Below are 21,711 nucleotides of genomic sequence, written 5' to 3'. Positions count from 1 at the left end.
CCATTCGCCAAATACTCGAAAAGAAGTGGGAATACAATACCTCGGTACATCAACTATTTATTGATTTTAGAAAGGCTTACGACTCGGTTAGGAGATAAACACTATACAACGTTCTTACAGAACTTGGAATACCGAGAAAGCTAATTAATTAAGATATGGTTAAATGAATCCTAAAGTAAAGTCCGGGTAGGAAAATTTTTGTCCACGAGCTCTCACGTCGAAACTGGCCTGAAGCAAGGAGATGCGTTGTCGCCATTATTATTCAACTTTCTTCTGGAATACCCTATAAGGACAATCAAAGATAGCAACCAGGGCCTAGAGTTGAACGGTATTCACCAGGTAATGGCATATGCTGATGATGTAAATTTAATAGCGGATAATACGAGAACAATAGAAACAAATGCAGAGATCTTATTAAACACTTGCAGGGACATGGGTTTAGAAGTAAATGCACAGAAAACTATATACAAGGAAGTGCGTCGGGACCGTAATACGGCAAAATTATGGATGCGTTAAAATATTAGATAATACTTTTGATAAAGTCGATACTTTCAAATATCTAGGATCAATATTAACAGACGAAAATCATATTCACGAAGAAATTAAATGTGGACTAAACGCAGGGAATTTGTGTTATTATTCAGTTCAAAATCGCTTGACGCGAATTCTGTTGAGGAATTTGAAGCTTAAAATATATAAAACGATAATCATGCCTGTTGTTCTGTACGGTTACGAAACATGGTCGCTTACTCTGAGGGAAGAACATAGACTGAAAGTACTTGAGAACAAGATCCTGAGACGAATATTCGGATCCACGAGGAACGGGAATAGGAAATGGCAAAAATTTCATAACGAGGAACTACATAATTTTATAAAGTTTACCAAACATTGTTAGTGTCATCAAATCTAGGAGGCTTAGGTGGGCAGGTCATGTAGCTAGGATGGAAGAAAGCAGAAACGCTTTCAAAGTCTTGACTGGAAGACAAATCGGAAAACGACCATTACGAACAGCTAGGCGCAGATGGGAGGACAATATTAAGATGGATCTCGCAGAGATTGGAATACGAAGTAGAAACCGGATCCAGTTGGCTAGTGGAGAGCTTTTGTGATGGCGGCGTTGAACCTCCGGGTTCCATAAGCCACAGAGATAGATAGTTTTAGGGTTTTCGAAATTTACTGACTGGTATGACACATGTCTCAATGTACATGGTATTTATGTGGAGAAATTAAATTACACATGCTTTTTTTGGTCTTGCATCTCCACCTCTTCCACATTCGCCTGGGGAAACTTATTTTCGAAGTCCCCCTCGTACTTTCTAATGGCCACATGGGATAGATTAAGAGTATATTAACTGTATTTTTTCGCAAAGAATTGGAGAGGCTGTATTTTTAGTTTGCCTAGACTCAATTATGCATATTACAGAAAGTAAAATATAAGTATCAACTAAGATTCGAAAACAGTTTTGATAGCCACCGACACAGTTAAGAGGGACTGTGTCCTATTACATGTTGTTCTCATCTTTTTAAACAAAACAAAAAAAAAAAAAAAAAAAAAAAAAAGTGTCACAAATATGGCTTAAAGCAAAGTAGTACTCGTTTAACAAACTTCCAGACACAGCCTTCGAAGCCAATTTACAATGCAATCTCAATTAACAACAATTATCTACAACAGTGGGAAAAGAAGTCAGCCGGGGTTTATATTTAAAGATACCATTCCAGCATTCGTATAGCAGAACTTAGGAAATATCCGGTAAAACCTTACTTAGAAGGAATGGCAACCCAATTCGAACCCAAAATCTCCAGATTGTGAAGCAAAAACGCTAACCGCTATCATTTATGTTGAAATTAAAATTATTGAAATTTGGCACGAAAAAAGGACACTTAAGATTATTTTTATTGGATGGATTATGTTGTTATTCCACAGATATTACATATTTCAGTGTAAACTGGCGTTCACTGTATCTGAAATTATATTCATAAATAAATATCTTATCTTTGAACAATATTAATGATAAACACAAATTAAAGTTTAAGAGTTACTGACAATTTTAGGATATATCTCACTAACCATGCTACATCCTGTCGTCTTGCTAGTGTCATAAAGAAAAACTTAATTAAGTGTATATTTCAATTCAGTTTATCTTATTAGTGTCGTGGGTATCCTACCATTCAATTTGAGGTTTACAAAAAAATTAGTTTCTCTCGATTTTCTTGAAAATCATGCATAAGAATTTACTTTCACCCATACAATTTTGAGGCCTATCGGTTGGCATAGTACTATCTTTGAACATCTTTGTCCCGCTACATGTTAATAATGTTGTATAACTATTTATTTATTTATTTCCACTTACCTGTCTCCATAGCCTTTTCCATGAACTGTTTCTGTTTGGACGCAAACTCAGCCATGAGTTTTTGCTGTCTCTCTTTGGCTTTTCTTCTTCTTTCCTCTCTTTCCTTAGCTTCTCTCTCCTTCTTCTCTTCCTCTCCTTCCTCCTGTTTTTTAGGCCACAGCCGGTTCTTCGTGTCTATTATACTATCTTTACACAAGGGATCCAATGAGGCGATTTTATTCAATAGTTTCTCCACAAAGAAGGGTCCATCGCCTACTCGACAATCGCTGCTACTCTCTCCTTCCTCCAAGTTAAAGCTGTCCGGAACACCAGAAAGATGGGAATGAAGCTTCAGCAACAGCGAGATTATGCTTTCATTTACTTCCACAGTTTGCGGATTGGAAACATAGCGAGCAGGCTTTGCAGGGTAATTGCTCACCTACAAGAAAATAAATACATAAGGAAACAACTATAAGGTTATTAAATTTAAGTCAGGAATGTCTCTTAATACCTAACTTCTTAATAGGAATATTCACCTTCCCATTAAAGAAGACACAGTACACCAATATATCTGATAAAATTATGAACGGATTCAAATAGGTTAAACATGGGTAGTGGATCACCGCATCAAGAGGGCCACAGTTCAAGGGATGATAGCAAATCAAAAAGTTAGAAGTAGGAATAGAAACTTTAAAGCAACTTTATTTATTACTAGCAGAAGTGGCAGACTTCGCATGGAGAATATAATGTTTATGTCCAATATCTGAAAATAGAAAACTGACTACAATAAGAAAAACGGCATAAATAATTCAGTAGAATAAAGGCCGTCAATTCCTCGCCCTGCTGGCGTGCACTTCTTGCCAAAACTTTGGCTTGAAAGTCACTGGGACTGTCACCACTAGCTTAGCGATTCCGAAAACTACGAATTCGACACTAATCTCGATAATTTTGGACATTTATGTTTCACCCTCTATTTCGATCGGGATTGAATTTGGACTTAATCGGTATCTAGAGTGTAACTCAGCGACCCCGAAAACTCTGGATTTGACACTAATATCGGTCGTTCTCGATTATTGTTACATGTTATCCTTTCTTACCACCTTAGGAGTGTCTTACATTTAGGGGGGGGGGGGGAAGACTCATGTGTATCTCCACTTGCGTTTAAAACTGAGCTTACACATCGAGTTTCATTTTCCTAAAATACGGAGTTCGTTAGATATACTCTTATTTTAGCTTAAATTTTAAATCACCTCTTATCTTTGAATCCCCTTCCCTTCCTCTTTAGGATATGCACTAAACCATTCTAAGTAGCTTCGGGGGCCGCGGTGGCTCAGTGGTAGAGCGTTCACCTCTGGTGCTTGGGGTCCCGGGTTCGATCCCCACCCCCGCCAAGTGAACTTTGTGGTGGACAAACACCGTGTGCGTGGGTTTTCTCGGGGTTCTCCCGTTTCCTCCCACTTTCTTCATTCCACCATTTCATTCATTTCTCATAATCACCGTCTCCTTTAGCCTAACCGGCATAACCGTGGGACGTAAAACTCAAAGATTTCATTTTTTCTAAGTAGCTTCGATCTCTTCAATACAGTTATTTAGAAGTATGACAAGCCAACGAAGTGGATTTGTGTACCGGACATTCAATTATTTTTATATGTAAGATAAGACTATTTATTAAGGTTTATTATTATTATTTTGTTCTTCAGCATGTTGCCGGCAGGCATAGTTGGACTGACAATTTTATTTTCCACAATACAATTGAACCCCGAATAAGTGACTGGAATAGGAACATTAGCGCGTTTAAAGCTATTACGAGTTGATTTTGAGTTTAACGTCCATTTCAGCAGCGAGATGGAGCTATATGAGATGGGGCCTACTAATTAACATGGAATCCGAATCACATGAGCTCGCACCGTTGATGCCATTATATGTGCTACGAACTATCCACCTTCATATGATTATGTATTTTCTTTTCTGGACATTACGAGGTAAGTTCAACCATACCTGAAATGATTTTTTTTTTTTATACAACGGAAGCTATGAGATGTAACAGAAACAGCACTGTGCGTTTATGTAAACAAATAAGTTCCTGACGAAGATTGAGGTTCCCACTGAAAATTTAGGCTGTAACAAATATTTATAGTCCAGGCGCATTTGTAAGTCCGTGGGATTTTGAATGAAGGGATGTTGCGGGTAGGTGGAATATCTTCATTAGGAGGTACCTAATCATGTGGTACCAGGTGGCAAGCCGAAAACCGTGGCAGGGGACCGGGAGGAGGGAAAACAAAATGGCCGCCAGTGACAGTTGTCTCTCTGGCTTTAAAGTGCTATAACTTCTACAACTTTTATATTAGAACCTTGAAAGTTGTGCAAATATGTAAATGACACATCAAACATTCCATTTTAGAACAATTTGGTGCAATAGCGACGCCATATTTCAAATATGGCGCCCTTAAATCCCAAAATTCGGTATTATTTATTTCTTTTCTTTATATTCAAACGGAAATAACTCGTAAATTGCCACAGATAGGCGAAATCACCTTGAAACAAATGTTATGGGTCCATGTAAGGGCTTTCCAACGAGGTATATGTCATTTCTGTATCTTTAAAACTAACGGAGCTAGACTAGTTTATGTTACAATATGTGTATACCTTATAGCTTTTAATATAGGGCTAGTAAAATTAGGCGAAACCTACATTTGTAAGTTCGTGAATTTTGTGTGAAGGATCTTTACGGGTTGAGGGAATGCCTTCACTAGAAGGTACCTAATCATGTGGTACCAGGTGGCAAGCCGAAAACCGTGGCAGGGGACCGGGAGGGGGGCAAGGGACCAATTTGATTCTTAACAAGATCATGCCCAAAACGAGAGTTTGTCGACTACCTTTGATTGATAGCAGTCCGACCAATGCTTCAACTCAGCTTACGTTTATGAAAAGACTTGAAGATGTTTCAACGTCAGCTATGGGTCCAAATTCAAAGACAATTGTTACACTTGATGTTGGTTTGTACAGACCTACTTTGAAACTATTAATGGCGAAGAAAGAGGAATCGAAGAAATGCATCTTACGACCCGGCGAGCTTCATATACTAATGACTATGCTACGAAGTATCGGTTCTTTTGTGGATGTAACTGGACTTGAGACATTTTTGAAAGAACTTTACGATGAGAACGTAATTTCTAAAATTATTGCTGGCAAATATGTGAGGAGGGCTGTGGATGATCACATAGCATTGAGAACGGTTCTTTTCAAATTTTTCTCTGATATGTTTTTCGAAATGCATGTGGAAAGTAAAGCAGAGATTGAACAGGAAATTAATAACATCATAATAAGTTTGCAGCTTTCGAAAAACGAATTAGTGAAGAAAAGTCACGAAAATACGGCACACGCATTGGCTCGTTTTCATATTCTTTCCAAGATGAGAGAATTTGCAGCTGCTAAGTAGCATGAAAGTCCGACATTCAAGGTTATGTGGCAGTACATAGAAATGGTGAATCTTATGATTCTCTTCATACGATCTGTAAGAACTGGTTATCGGTTGCTTCATCTTAAGGTACTAGAAAAATTTGTGAAGTATTTCTTTGCTCTTGACATGACCAACTATTCAAGCATGATATCTTGGTACTTGCTTTAAATGAAGCAGGTAAAACTGATGCATCCAGATGTATGGGCTGAGTTCCTAAAAGGAAATTGGGTAGTTAATAAATCAGCCATACCATTTTGTGCTTTGGGATCCGACGAAGCACTTGAACACGAAAACAGGAGTATGAAAGTTTTGGGAGGCATCAAAAATATAACTCAGAAAAAAACGCAGTAGAAAGATTTTTCTTGATTGCCCCTGAACTTGCTAGAGTATCTGATGAAGCTAAACTATGTTGGGGATGAAAAGTGACTATAAAAAAGAGCATCATCAGCTTTCAGTTTCCAGATCGAAAAGACAACAGAATGATCTGAGACAAGTCTATACAGCAGTGTGAAATTCCACTAATCCAGTGACGTACGATGGCAATGAACTCATAAATGTCCATACAAAGGCAGTTTTCAATAAAACTATTGAGAATAATTGTTGTGCAATGACTGAAAAAGGACATGAATTATTCAATAATTTGAAAGAGGATCGCATCGAGCATCAACGAACAAATCTTTGGGAAAGCGTAAGAAAAGCGAATGTAAAGCTTTGTAAGTCTGCACGGAAAACAGTGAAAACAAGGTTGTGTGATACTATCTTACAGTTTAAAGCTGATCGTTCCTTGTTTACAAGAATGATTATTGCTTCAAGATCCCGGACAGACATTGATCTAGAGGCTGCTCTTAGTACGTACGAATTTTCACCAGTTCCACTTTCACTATTTCACCTGGATGGATCCATGATTCTGTCCCAAAATAAGAGTGTTCTTATGAAAATTTTAGAGAATGTCGGCAAAGCTACAGAAGGGAATGGGAAACCTGTAGAAGATTTGCTGCTTCAGGAAGATGGGAATATCAGTTCAGAAAGTTGGAGAGAGAAAAAGTCAGCAGTGGAAGATGACGAAAGAGAGAACTAGAAGAAATAGATACAACAACATCCGTAATTACTTGCACTAAAGCTTCAATCACATACAAATCAAGTACTTCTTACTCTGTTGCTGTTCTTGATGGCATGGCGGAACTCAAAGCGTTGAAAAAGCCAGCACATGTTAACACATGTCTCGATTTGTCTACAGAATTCTGCAAATGAATAGAGTCAATAATGTTGAAATACGATGAAACTCACCTTGTTTTTGATACGTATGGAAAAAAGTCATTAAATATGTCAATGTGAAAGAAAAGAGCAAGAAACAGCCCAACAATCGAATACAAGATATCTGACTCTGCCAATATAAAAAATGTCACTATGAAAAATCTTTTATCTCATTCAAAAACCACAGATGCATTTACTGCTTATCTTTCAGAAAAAAAATCTTCATGCGAGTAAGTTCGGAAAACGCTTAGTTGTCAGCTGGAGGACAGAAGCAAAATCTTCAGAATTGAAGGACATCAATGAGTTAAAAAGTACTCATGAAGAAAAGGGGCACAGACCATCCACATAATGTCCCAAGATACTGATATAGTTGTTCTTTGTGTGTAGTGGTCTAGACACTTACCTGCCAATACGAAGTTTGTCACCGGAGTTGGAGTTAATAAGAGAATGATAGATACTCATACTATCCGTACCTCTCTTGGATCTTCTAGAGTAGAAGCCTTACTTGGATTCCATGCTATTTCAGGGTGTGGTATTACTGGGGCCTTTTCAAGGAAGTCAAAGAAGATGTTTTGGAAAGCATTTTTCAACGCTGGAGTTGACATGCTTGCATCTTTTGGAAACCTCGGGTCTAGTAAGTTCAATGACGATGATGAAAGGCAAATTGAGAAGTTCATTTGCGATGTTTATGAGCCGAACACTAAAATTAAAGATATTGGGAAACTACGATGGTGGCTATTCACGAAAAGGGACATTCAAGGCTCAGGTCTTCCTCCAACCAGAGCGGTTCTTACACCTTTCATTAAAAGGGTGAACTTCCAAGTACTAGTGTGGAAAAGTGCCGGAAAATCACATCTAAATCTGCCAAGCCTACTAGATTGTGGATGGGAAGAAGAAACCAGTGACGAAAATAATATTGTTCCTGTGATGTGCACACTACCTTGCGCTCCAGAGACTGTATTGCAGTTGATTCACTGCGGTTGCATAATAAGTAATTGTTCTTTGGCATGCAAATGTCGATCTCGGACCATGTGATGTACGGAACTGTGGAACAGATGAAGATCAGTGTGTAAACCATGACTTACGATGGGGAGATTCAGAAGATGATACTGATGAGACTCTCGATGACTAGTGAGAAACCATACGTGTTACAACGTAAGGGAGAAACCTTAGAATTAGTATATAAGGAATGCTCACGTGAAAAACTATCGGTGTGACATCATAAAAGAGAAACCTTAAAAGTATAGTGTAAGGAATGCTCAGGTGAGAAACCATAAATGTGACATCGTAGGGGAGAAACCTTAAAAATATGATGTAAGGAATGCTCAGGTGTAAAAACATCAGTGTTACATCATAGGGTAGAAATCTTTAAAATATTGTGTAAGGAATGCTCAGGTGAGAAATTATAGGTGTGACATCTTAGGGGAGAAACCTTAGAAATACAGTGTAAGGAATGCTAAGGTGAGAAACCAAGTAGTAAAAACCCACTAACGAACTGAGTGTCTTTTTATAGTGACCAAAGATAGAAAGTGGGTTCTTTAAATAATAGATAAATAAAGTAAATCAAACCCCAAGGTTGATTTAAATGAAGTAAATCAATCTATATTATAAACAATAGTATATATTTATTAGTTACATAAAAATTCTCACAAGAATATATGTTTTCTGTAGGTGTAACTCTTTTACATCCAAAACTGTGTAATTCAAGGATATATTTCTAAACTAATTGTATCACAGAGCATCATATTAAAGATATTAGATATAGGTACGTAAAGCCAAGGTTAATTATGTTGCATTTCTTTTCAGTTTATGTTTGTGTTGTGCTTTCGCTATTAAAACCCACAAATTCTGACACCTACCATTACATTAACTAGTCATTTTGTGTTAGTTTTAAAGATACGACATCAATCTCTCATTTTAAAGCCATCGATCTGGCCTACAAGTTTATTTCATGCCGATTCCCGCTACCTTTGGCGGTTTACAAGTTGTTTACCTTTGAATATACAGAAATGGATAAATAATAATAATCTAATTTTGATACTGAAGCACGCCATATTTAAAATATGGAGTCGCTATGGCACCAAATTGTTCTAAAATAAAATTTATAATGTATTATTTACATATTTGCACAATCACGAAAATTTTAATATATAATTTGTAGAAGTTATAGCACTCTAAAACCAGAGAGACGAATTTCACCGGCGGCCATATTGTTTTCCCCCTCCCGGTCCCCTGCCACGGTTTTCGGCTTGCCACCTGGTACCACATGATTAGGTACCTTCTAGTGAAGGCATTCCCTCAACTCGTAAAGATCCTTCACACAAAACTCACGAACTTACAAATGTAGGTTTCGCCTAATTTTACTAGCCCTATATTAAAAGCTATAAGGCATACACATACTGTAACATAAACTAGTCTAGCTCCGTTAGTTTTAAAGATACAGAAATGGCATATACCTCGTTGGAAAGCCCTTACATGGACCCACAACATTTGTTTCAAGGTGATTTCGCCTATCTGTGACAGTTTACGAGTTATTTCTGTTTGAATATAAAGAAAAGAAATAAATAATACCGAATTTTGGGATTTAAGGGCGCCATATTTAAAATATGGCGTCGCTATTGCACCAAATTGTTCTAAAATGGAATGTTTGATGTGTCATTTACATATTTGCACAACTTTCAAGGTTTTAATATGAAAGTTGTAGAAGTTATAGCACTTTAAAGCCAGAGAGACAACTGTTACTGGCGGCCATTTTGTTTCCCCCCTCCCGGTCCCCTGCCACGGTTTTCGGTTTGCCACCTGGTACCACATGATTAGGTACCTCATTATAAAGATATTCCACCTACCCGCAACATCCCTTCATTCAAAATCCCACGGACTAGGAAATATTGACATATGCTCCTGGACTATTAGACACATTCCTAGCTTTAATTCCACAGTTATATTCAAGCGTTACTTAAGTTCCTTCAATAACTGCATGGCTACAACTTTTTGTGGAAGCCGAACATGTCAGTACTCACTAGGAATCGAATTCCTGTCTAACGCACAGAAAGCGACAACGTTCTCGAAAGAGACTGGACACACTTAATGGAAAGCTTATATATATATTTAATTAAACAGAAGATAATTTTTGGTAACTCACTTTTGTTTGATTCTTAATCTATATATTGAAAGTGAAAAGCACGTTATCTGTTGCCTTTTTACCAAAAAAAAAGTATTAACAGCTTGAAATTTTCGAACACAGTTAACACTCTGCCTAACTGTGTTTAAGTAATATGATTTTGATTAAAATGCGTATCCTACAGAAGAATCAAGAAAGCTGAAAAGCCGTGTGCAAAAAAATAAAGAATCCCTGGGCCTCTCTAAATTTGGAAGATAAAACTCGCCATATAAAAACCTCATTAAAAATAAGAGGACACGTGTCCTAGTGTTTAGGAAAATTCTACTTCTAAAGAAAGGAAGAGAGAAATTTAATTTCCGATTTTGTATTCATAAAAAGTCCAATGTGAGGAAACGGCTGAACCGTTTGAAATGAATTTTTGAACTGGGCTCGAGCTGACTTCTTATCATTTCACTTTGATTGAAATGCGTATTCTAAAAAAGGGGAGAAGAGAGACTGAAATAGTCTGCCAAAAATTAAGTAGCTAAAAGAGCTCCTCAAGATTAGGGAGATAAAAACTGGCATATATATATATATATAAACTTTTCCTTCCAAAAATATGTGGAAACGTGTCCCAGTGTTTTCGGAAATTCCACTTCTTAAAAATGAAAGGCAGCAATTCATGCATTTTAATTTGCTATTTTTATTATTTTTTAAAGAAAACAACAGAAATGAAATTTTGAACACAACACTTTGGTCCAGTTGTGTTTTACCATTTCACTGTGATTGAGGGGGTTCAAATATACCTTTCAAATATTTTCCATAAACCCTATTCTTTCCATGATCGATTCCATTTCAAATCGTTGATTGATTGATTGAGTTTAACGTCTCGTTCAGCAGCGAGGCTATATGAGACGTGGACCTACTCATTAACGTGGAATTCGAACCACATGAGCTCCATTTCAAATCGTCCAGGCAAAACAAAATTGGTCCCCATCATAGTCTCAGATTTCATTTTTTTTTTTTTTAAGATATGGGATCTACATGCAATATTATTAGACCCGTATTTTTTCTTTTTTTGGAAAAAACAAATCTCCGATATACAGCCTTTCAAAATGACTGCCCTCCTCTCGGATTGCTCGAAAAACTGAAAAACATGTCAAATTAAAGGTTTTATTGTGGAGAAACGAGTTAACATAGTAACATAAAAGCAATAGTAGGAAGAATATAAAGTAGTGTGTTTCGGTGGAAGAGAAAAATTCATCTGTTGGTCCAATAAGAATCGCGCAATTCACTCGCAATGTTGCCAACTTTTGTAAAAATTTTGCTAATTTCAAACATTTTTATTTCTGTCCTCACGAGCCATATCAACCATCTGCTTCTAGCATCGAAATCTACTCGATAACATCTCTTGAAAATGTAAAGGACTTACGTTTCTGATTATTACATCCTACGTTATACTATGATGAAAAGCTGGAAATTTCATTAAGACACCATGTTTGGCCATCATTTTCTCAAAAAACCCACCTTTTAAAAATCTGAATTTCTTACAACTATTGGAGAAGTACCTAAGTATTTAACACCCGTTCACCGTTCATGCGGCTGCAGCCCCTAACGTACGGAATTAATTATTGAAATTTCGATTTTTGTAAAACACCGTGTGCGTGGGTTTTCTCGGGGTTCTCCCGTTTCCTCCCACTTTCTTCATTCCACCATTTCATTCATTTCTCATAATCACCGTCTCCTTTAGCCTAACCGGCATAATCGTGGGACGTAAAACTCAAAAGATTTTTTTTTCGATTTTTGTACTTGGAATGTAAGTATTTCCTATGGGCATTTAGATCCTATACACAAGGGAATTTGAAAGGTACTATGAACATTTTGAGACATGAACCCTGACATCAAATTAAGTAGAAAAGTTCCTATAAACATGAGTCGAAATCAGCTTCGTTTTCGAGTTACAGGGTTTCTAACTCGGGACCCAAAATCGGCTCCCGACAATGGAAAATAAAATTTATATTTCGCGTTAAATCATAAACTATGCGTTAAAGTTATGATGAAATTCATAAAGTTGATTTGTATCAATATGATGATTTTTACGTACGTTGCAATTCGGTTGGCAACATCTATCTATCTATCTATATATATATATATATATATATATATATATATATACACGGTGTACAATTTATCTGGAACATCAGTGATAACGGAGATACCAGAAGAGGGAGAAAAGTGAAACTTTGCAAGAAGCAACTATAAGGAGCGGGACAGTTTAACGTATTAAACACCACCACCTAGTGAACAGTGTTGCCATCCCAGTATAGTTATTTTTTTAAATGGTACTACGTCAGATTATTACGTATTTCAAATCAACATGTTAAACGAAAAATTAAAATATCACATTTATTATTCAGTGTTGCAAACTAAGGATGTTCTAATATCAGAAACATCCAAAGTTGGAAGCCTCTATCACAAATACAGTACAATGGAGATGGACAAGATATTGCACATCGGAAGTGCCTTAGCATTGGATACTATGGTCATGGTATGATTTGTTTTGAATGAATAGCAATAAAGTTACAAGGGCTTGAAATTTGATTTTTTTTCGAAAGGCTTTATTTCGAAAAAAATGCTTAGATAAGTATCATATCTAGTTACTTGTGTGTTTTGCAATGGATGTGTAAATTATTTTGCTGTTTACAGCACTTCGCTATCTCAAACCGTTCCGGAGATATGATAAACATTGCTGAAGTTTGCAACACTGCTTAAATAGTGTAATTGCGAGGACTTGTTGTAATTACACCTAGTAAAAGTTATTCCTGCAATGTTATAAAAGAGAAGGAAAAGAATAGTTTAAATATTGTCCAGAAATACGCCATTTTCAGCAGTGTTGCGAACTTCTTCAATGTTTCTCATATCTCCGGAACAGTTTGAGAAAAAAATATTTACCCATTGCACTCAGAGCTTTGAGTTATCCAGATTTGAAACGTACAAGATCCTGGAAGGGATGGAGTTAAATAATGAACAAACAGAAGGTTGTTTCGGATACATGAGAACAAGTTTGACATAGTACCTGACTCAAAATATGTCGTCCCCAGTGGTGGTCGATTTGAGTCAATAGAACCCGTGGACTATCACTCGAATATCATAATTTGCATTGCATGCGATTGTTTCTCTGTGCAAGCTTTCCACATACTATAAACAGTTCGAACAATGCGACATTGAACGTCGTTTTAGGAGTCTATTTTCGAGTGTTGATTACAGATGAATGAATACATACGCGTTTTATGATTTCATTGTGTAAGTCAACACAAATTAAAACTATAATAATTTTAATTAGTAACAGATTTACATGAGTAAATGTACTTACACTTGGAACAAGATCTTGTCTTCTCTTTCTGAGCAAACTCTTCTGCACTCTAGACGTCGACGGTACAACTTCGGTGCCTGCTGTGAGGGCTGGAACGGGATTGGCTGCAGGTAACGCTGGCGTTGAGATGGCCATGTGTCCTCCTTCCGTTTCACTGCCTGCTGGCAAATTGGGAACAGTTATGGCCAGTTGATGGTACATCGGAACGGTGGCTACGGATAAGTATGTAGAGGGAGCAGAGGCATTGAAGGGAACTACTTCGGAGCTTGAAGCGCCGGGAGAAGGTGAGACGGCTGGAACGACTTCGTTGCCAGCGAGCACAGCCGGATGTTGAGGATTTGGAGGTAATGCTGGTTGGCTGGACACAGAGGAACCTTGGCCAGAAAAGAAATAAACTCTCAGGATGTACGGTACACATATTACAGGAGTAACGTGTCAGTTCATTGCTTACATATATATATATAGCAAATGCCAAGGATTTAGGTAGCTTACACTTTTTAACTATGTGTATGTATAGTCTACAATGTTTGTTATTTCTTTTTATATTTATCTACAACGTCCGTTTTCACTTCATAATACTTGTAAAATCTGCAGCGATGAAGTAACTGTCTCTGGAAGTTTTGAATGAATAAATATAAACATGCCATAGCAACTTATTGTTTATTTATTTATTTATTTATTTGAAAGAGTTCCAGACTATTGATTTAGTTTGCGAATTCAATGAAGGTACATATATATAGTCGAAGAGGGTTACGCATTACTTTAGGATTTAAACCTACACGATTTTTACATGTGCATCATGTGCGTTTTTTTTAACCCATGTATTCTTGCTTTCTGTCAATCAGCTTATGACATATATTGTAATAATTAAACTACGTTGCCTTGTGTAAATATTTTGTTAAAATTAACTATTGGAAATGAATAAGTATACCTGAATCACTTTGGAAGGAAAACTACAAAGACGCATTAACATAAAACATACATTTTTATACAAACAATCGCTATCAAAGCTAAGACACTAAAGGAAAAATACTACGAAAAATGTGACTCGAGTACTAACTTCGGTCATAAAATGTAAGCATGTAATCAATCGTATGTAAGTGCACTTAAACACGCTTCTGAATACAGAATAAAGATATAATTCACTTTTTATTTCGAATTGACAAGAAAAAAGTGTAAACATAATATTTACACAATCCACATAGTACTGTGTAAATATTATGTTGATATATACTTAAAAGGTTTCCTAATTTAATTCTCTGTTAGCGTATAAAGAGGTAATTAATAACTGAAGTGAAAATAAACGTTACACGACAAAACATTGCTAAATTAATGTTCATATTTACACATACAAAATAATATTTTCATATGTCAATTTTTTTAAATATAACGAAGTGCTCTGACTAGAAATAATGACTTTCTTTTAAAAACCTTCAAATTTCTCAATATGGAGTACACAAGTCGAGAAATGGTACAATATTATTCCGTACCTTCTCTTGTTCCATATATTATATAAAATTTCTAACAAACTCTCAAGAAATTCTTATGTAACTTCGTTACGATATACACACAAAAATCTTATGATTATTCTTAATTGATCTTAGGTGCTTGTTTCAAAGGTTGAATTAATAAATTATATACATACTATATTTATTGTTTCTTACTAATATGTAGTATTATATTTGTCAGTTGCAGAAAGCACTTTCTAAATTTGGGGTATTTTTTAATTAATTCCAAGATTACCGTATATTTGAATCAAAATGCGGTTTTTGATTGGTTATTACAAAACTTCAGAATCAGCTATTTTCTTTCCTTTCTTTCTTCAGTGTGTCGTGTTGTATCAAGTATTGTATTACACTGCCGCCTTTTATCTCTTTTAGAAGAAATTGTGTCAGTGAATTGTAACTTTTAATAAGTCGCTAATGTTTGTACTATCCACCCTCAAAAGAGAAATAAAAATTAAATAAATAAATAAAATATATACAAAGAGCGTGAATAAAGGGAATATACTGTGAAAACAGCGGGGATCCCGTAGTCTAGTGGTTATAGCATTGAATTCATATCTGCGTGGTCCCGGGTTCGATTTCCGGCCAGTGCTTCTCTAATTTTTGGCGTTCACCCAGCGTCGTGAGGCAAACTGGGAAGACGGCTGGCTACTACGTCTAGAAAGCTCGTGATACGCCTGTTAAAGGCAGCGCGTTCGTCGTTAGGCTGGACGTAGTTCCACCAATCGCTAACAGATGGCGTGGAGCGGCTCAGGCACAGAAATTTGGGCTGATACAAATGATAAGAATTATAAAGTCTCTTATAAGAATTATAAAATTATTTATTATAAGAGTTACAAACTATAATGTGTCTGATTATAAGAATTCTTACACGTTTTGCATATCCACTAGCTTAAACTGTCAGGTGTCATAAATAACGTTGAGCCCGACCACATATACTTCGAGATTTCAGACACCAACGCTATCTCGTGCGCAAAAGGCTCAATACTTTTAGACTACCTGATATTTCAAATTCAATGTACTATTAGAATTCGTCTAATAGTACATTGAACTTGAACAGTGCAATAGCGTAACAACGAAATGGGACAATAGTACACAATATAGTTGCGAAATACACACAATGACACACAGACAGGTACTTGAAATATAATACTAAGGGAGTAAGACAATCACAAAGGAATAACAATTTGATTATTAATTAGTAACTTGCTTCTTCTTCTCCCCTTCCCCTTTCTCCAATACTTTCTAGCTGATACGAGTATGAGTCATAGAAGCATATGGAATATCTTCATTATGCTCAAACTGCTACTATTACTATATGTTAGCAGGCTCCTTTAAGCACTGTAACCGTAAATCTAAAATCTAGAATTACCCTCAGATACGTTATCATAAAATTAGCAGAGACACTCGACTATCTAGTGATGTCTAGCCAGTTAGTTGTTTCTTAAGAACTGTATACTTACTGCTGGAAGAAACAACTGCCACTTCTCCAGTAGGAACCAAAGCGCCTGCCGTTTCTAATACTAAAGCTAATGACCCATTTTCTTCGCTATTCGCACCTTCAAGCATCAACACGGAACCATTCCGATCAGTAGATTCGGAGCCGTCCGTTTCCAGTTCAGACTGTTCCCATTCCATCTCTCCTAATGGGACACAAAAGGATTATTATTTTAACATGCAGAGATCATGCGAACTTTCTTCTATTTATGCCACCCAACTTATAACTGGGTTCATGATTTTTTTGTTTTAATTTTAAGGTCAGAAAGGAACCCTTTTATTGCTGTTTATTCACATATTTCCAGTTACAGCCGATAAGAGGTAATTTTAAACAGGAAACATTAACAATGTAAGTCAGAAAGGAATATTTCAAAGATACTATTCTGGTTAATAAACAACGTTCACTAACATCAAAACTACCGAAGGAAGTGACAATGATGAGTCTCCCGAGGAAAAAAAAAAAAAACGTATGCTTTTAGCCAGTGGTTATGGGTTCGATTTTTCGATGGTAGAATCGTAAACCAAATCAAGTGGTAATTGGACTATTATTTCAATTAAGCCAGAAATAATTGCGTTGGGTTCACAATTGTGGTGCAGGAAGTTAATTTTAAGTTTTGAATAATATTAATACATCTTTCAAGTGGATCAAAATTGTCTCGCAGGAAACAATACAAGACTCGAACTGTGACATTCATTAAGAGAATGCCGCCGAGCGTATATTTGGGTTCATGATCTCAGATCTGAATCGAGGTGGGATTACAAATGTTTTCTGTTCCCCAGCATCATGAGACAATTCTGGAGTCTATCAGAATTAAGAAGATACAAACTTGTCTTAAAAGAGCCAAAATTATATGCTCTAGATAGAAAAATACCAGCTACTTATAATATATCCAAAGAAATGCACACGTGACCAAATTATTAAGCACCTGTGTAACCCGTGTGATTTATTTTTTATTATTTATTTTTTTTTATAAGTTGCACCACAGAAATTAACAGGATTGAAAGATCACATTTAATTGGGATCCTCAGGTATTCATTTGAACTTTTCTCATTTATTTCTAAAATACTTGAGTTTTGTTTTAGAACTAGAACGTAGAACAGACAGCCAAAGAACTTTGTTTTGCTAAACAAAATTTAAAGAATTTTTTTCTGTCACAAAAACAAACAAAGAAGAAAAAAAAGATAGAAAAAGAAGTCTTCCAAATTTTCAGTTCAATCTAGATATGCCCAAACGGTCACTAATAGTTTTCACTTTCTTTAGCTTATTATGGACATGATGTGAGTAAAAATTATTTATTTACTTATCTCAATAATTCCTATATGGTAAAATTTACGCTTCTCAAAATTATATTATAGAATAAAAAAACCTATTTAATTTGTTCAAAGGTAATGACATTTTAATACATAATACACACTTAAAACTAAATGTGGATATATTATCTGACAAATATTTTGACGACTTACTGATACACTCACTCTTTTCGACACATTTTAGTCTTCCAAGCTATGCTATGCGTAAATGTTGGAAGAACAGTTTTGTCCGTCCGTTCGTCTGTCGACAGATATCAGAGCAAAAATGGTAAGAGATACAGAAATGATGTTTTTCGCAATCGATTCAGTGTTCCAAGGCAACGTACCATGACTATCCCGAACACTGTACTAAAACCGAAAATGGTTAAAATTTAATATTACTTCCGGTTTCGATACTGATTTCCATAGAGCAAAACGGTTAAGAGATATCGAGATGTGGTTTTCTGCAATCGATTCAGCGTTCCTAAAGATAGGCTCCATTAACTCTCTATTCAAACCGGAAGTGGTTCAAATTAGCCATTTTCAGTTTCAGCATTTATAGCCATAGAGCGAAAACGGTAACAGATAGAGAGAAGCGGTTTTTCGCAAACGATTCAATGTTTCAAGGCAATGTACCATTACTATCCGAAACACACTACGGAAACCGAAGTGCTTGAATTTTACTATTACTTCCGTTTTAATACTATTTTTCTTCAGTTTGTCAAGAATAGGTTCCACCTTTATCAACCTTCTCTTTATATTTGAGGTGGCTCAAGTTAACCATTTCCGGATTCAACATTATAGCCATAGAACAAAAATGCTAATATATAGCGACAGGCGGTTTTCTACAATCGAGATGTCGAGAGAACATGCTATCACGACCAGCAACACTCTACCAAAACCAGAAATGGTAGTAATGTATTACTACTTCCGGTTTCCATACTGATTTCTGCAGAGCAAGAATGTTAAGAGAGATCGAGATGCAGTTTTTGCAATCGATTCATCTTCCCAAGAGTAGGTTCTATCTCCTGCTTTAACCATCTAATCAAACCGGAATTGGTTGAAATTAAAGATTTTCGGTTTTAACATTTATAGCCTAGTACAAAAAAACAGTACGGCATAGAGAATAATGGCTTTCTGGTAAGGATTCAGCTTACGAGAAACAGATTCTATCTTTGATCATATAAATTAAACTGTAACCAGAAGTTATAGATATATTGCTTCAAGTTTTGAGTATTGAATTCCCGTAGTTTGAAATTTTACCATAGTTTCACACAGTGATATAAAACTCACTGTTTTAATTCTATTTTCGTATAACTGCAACTCAATTCCTGCAATCCTCTAATCCTTCAGCCGAAGACCTTTTGTTCATTTGTTGGCATACAGGAGTAACTTCTTCACAAAAGCTCAAAGAAAGAACAAGCGCGATTTGGGGAGGGCAATCCTGGTGGCCACACAATTAGCAAAAATTTCGCGAAACTTTCAGTCTGTCTGCCATTAATTCCAAACGTACAGAGAGTAAATTTAACTGCAGGAACACTGCAAATAGAACGGCTCTCCTTGTACATTGGATTGACAATCTTCTCCCGTAAACAGAACAAACCAGAAAACGAAACAAAATATGTTCTATGGATCTTTCAAGAAAAAATCTGGAAGAACTTCAGATATTAATCTATGTGCATAATCTTCTACAGGGATTACTGAAATAAGAAATATTTAAATGATTTCTAGCAGCTTTTCTATGTACTAGATTTGAGTAATTTATTCGGACACTATATTTGTCCGAATACAATTATATTTAAGTAAGTCGCAATTTTTTTTTTTCTTTGGCTGTTACATAGGGATTGAAACGCCTCTCTTTTCAACATATCCTTCAGGTCTGCTATAAGGTTTATGCATGTTGAGTTTTTATTAGAAGTACAACAAACACAAAGTTACAGAAGAAAGAACTAATGATACCAGGATGTAAAGGATAAAGCAACTTAAACCAGGGAACAGTATTATTAGAACTAAACAAATAAATGTTATGGTTAGTAGTATCAGCTCAAAACAATTATGTAAGTGGAAGCTAATAACTCGGTCACCGACTATATATGATCTTTTAACATTTATCCAAACGTTGATCCGTCCAAATTCTAATGATATTTTAATTTCCACTTTTATTAATTTCGTTGTTCTACTGTCTTTACGACAGAAATTTATATATGGATTATTTTTATCTCTTTTTATAACTTTTCTTCTTGATACAAAATTAAAATTTTAAGAACAAATTTTCAGGAAAAAAAGATCAATTTATTTAAAGTTAATGTTATTCAATCGATACATCAGAGAAACAATTGAAAATGTAGTTCTGGATTCCCACTAAATCTACTGTTATGTAAATTCCGTCATTCCATATGCTACACCATAACCCATACTCGTCTCACACCACCACCACCCAGATTCACATACCAGACATATATATCAAATATTACACATCCAACGCCCCTTACACGAACATCACAAAGCAACAAGAAAACATCGCACACACAAATAGTATTTCTCATGCAATCCATTATATAAACCATCTCATCAATATTTAATCTACAAATATAACCAAAATAACTATATACATTGTGAAATTTTTCACAGAGATAAGCATGAATCATCGCTGAATCACATTCTGCTGATGTGTCGAAAACCTATACTCGTTTTCTTATTCGGTATTGTTAAAACTAACTAAAATATTCGAATAACATTCACGTCTTCAAGTCACACCAATACAGAAATTCCCAAAAAGATGTTAGAACAACCACTGTAAGAAATTCGTCATGGATTTTGGTGTCAGAAATACAGGGTTAGCATAAATGATTCGGTCATTTTGAAAAGATTATATTTTCAAAATTATTACACGTACACACATGAAATATATATATGAAAAGAACCAAGTTTGTACACTCTCTACAAATGTTCACCAATATGTGCCCTTTTGGTGACGACACACGTCCAGATGATATTTGGCGTCTTCTTTCTTGCTTTCCTTCCATTTTCGACAGGTACTAACCTCGTACTGCCACACTGCCACAACCGATCGGAAAGATAATGGACTCGTGTTGCCACACAATACAAACCTGGTTAATTTGCGGTTCTTTTCATATATCATTCATGTGTGTATGTGTAATACTTTTGAAAATATAGCCTTTTCAAAACGAATGAATCATTTATGGTAACCCTGTAATGGAATAATTTAATGAATTAGCTTCGACGTTGAAACTTATATAGCTTTTCGAAACATTAGCAAGATGTACGAAAATTCAAATAAAAACACTAATCGAACACCGAACATCAACTATCTAAAATGAGTGAAGGTAGTTATAATACATTCAGATAATGAAGCTATACTTGTACAAAATAAATTATTAGCATTTAAATTATTTTGTATGGTTTCAAAATTTTATACTAGTACACCATCTGTATACTATACTTTCCAAAAATACATTTTTTGAAAAAAGATCACGGAGAAACAATGTACCCATATCAAATTTGAATTTTCTAGCGATCTACAACTTAGAAAGCACCATGAAACGAAATGATCAATGTCTTTGAGGAGTTCATTACTACGCACTGGCACTACCTATCAATCATTACGCCATGCAATTGGTTGAAAAATACTATGGGAATTTTTAATTATGTGTTTCCGCGTAGTCATATGCATGGAAACGCATTTACCTTTGGTACCCATGATTGGATTCCACATAATCTTCGAGATTAAATTAACATCGTAACGCTATTATGCTGCTAAATTCATGAACAGGTAGGAAACTAAAAGGTAAAAAATAATGGCGTTGAGAGCCTATGCTCTCATAGGCATCACTCAATTGAATTACTCTTGGGCACAAAACCCTATTTTTCAGGAAAAAAAA

At 35.7% G+C, this 21,711-nt stretch overlaps 1 protein-coding gene across 5 annotated transcripts in view; it reads right to left on the bottom strand.

Moving 5' to 3' along the window:
* Ubr3 (Ubr3 ubiquitin ligase) overlaps nt 1-21,711 on the bottom strand; it is a 175,633-nt gene that overhangs the window by 28,705 nt on the left and 125,217 nt on the right. For 2 of the 5 annotated variants that reach the window (XM_081741424.1, XM_081741425.1), the window contains exons 17-19: nt 16,486-16,665; nt 13,518-13,891; nt 2,352-2,769 (exon numbers count right to left, since the gene is read on the bottom strand). In XM_081741424.1, coding sequence (XP_081597550.1) covers nt 2,352-2,769; nt 13,518-13,891; nt 16,486-16,665 — 972 coding nt within the window. The remainder of the gene's footprint in view (nt 1-2,351; nt 2,770-13,517; nt 13,892-16,485; nt 16,666-21,711) is intronic. The other 3 variants (XM_081741427.1, XM_081741428.1, XM_081741426.1) reach the window with 3 other exon arrangements.

Source organism: Thermobia domestica, chromosome 15 (assembly GCF_964235325.1).
Source record: "Thermobia domestica chromosome 15, izTheDome1.hap1.1, whole genome shotgun sequence".
Taxonomy (NCBI): domain Eukaryota; kingdom Metazoa; phylum Arthropoda; class Insecta; order Zygentoma; family Lepismatidae; genus Thermobia; species Thermobia domestica.
The sequence above is the reverse complement of the archived record's forward strand: the minus strand, read 5'-3'. Positions and strand labels throughout refer to the sequence as shown.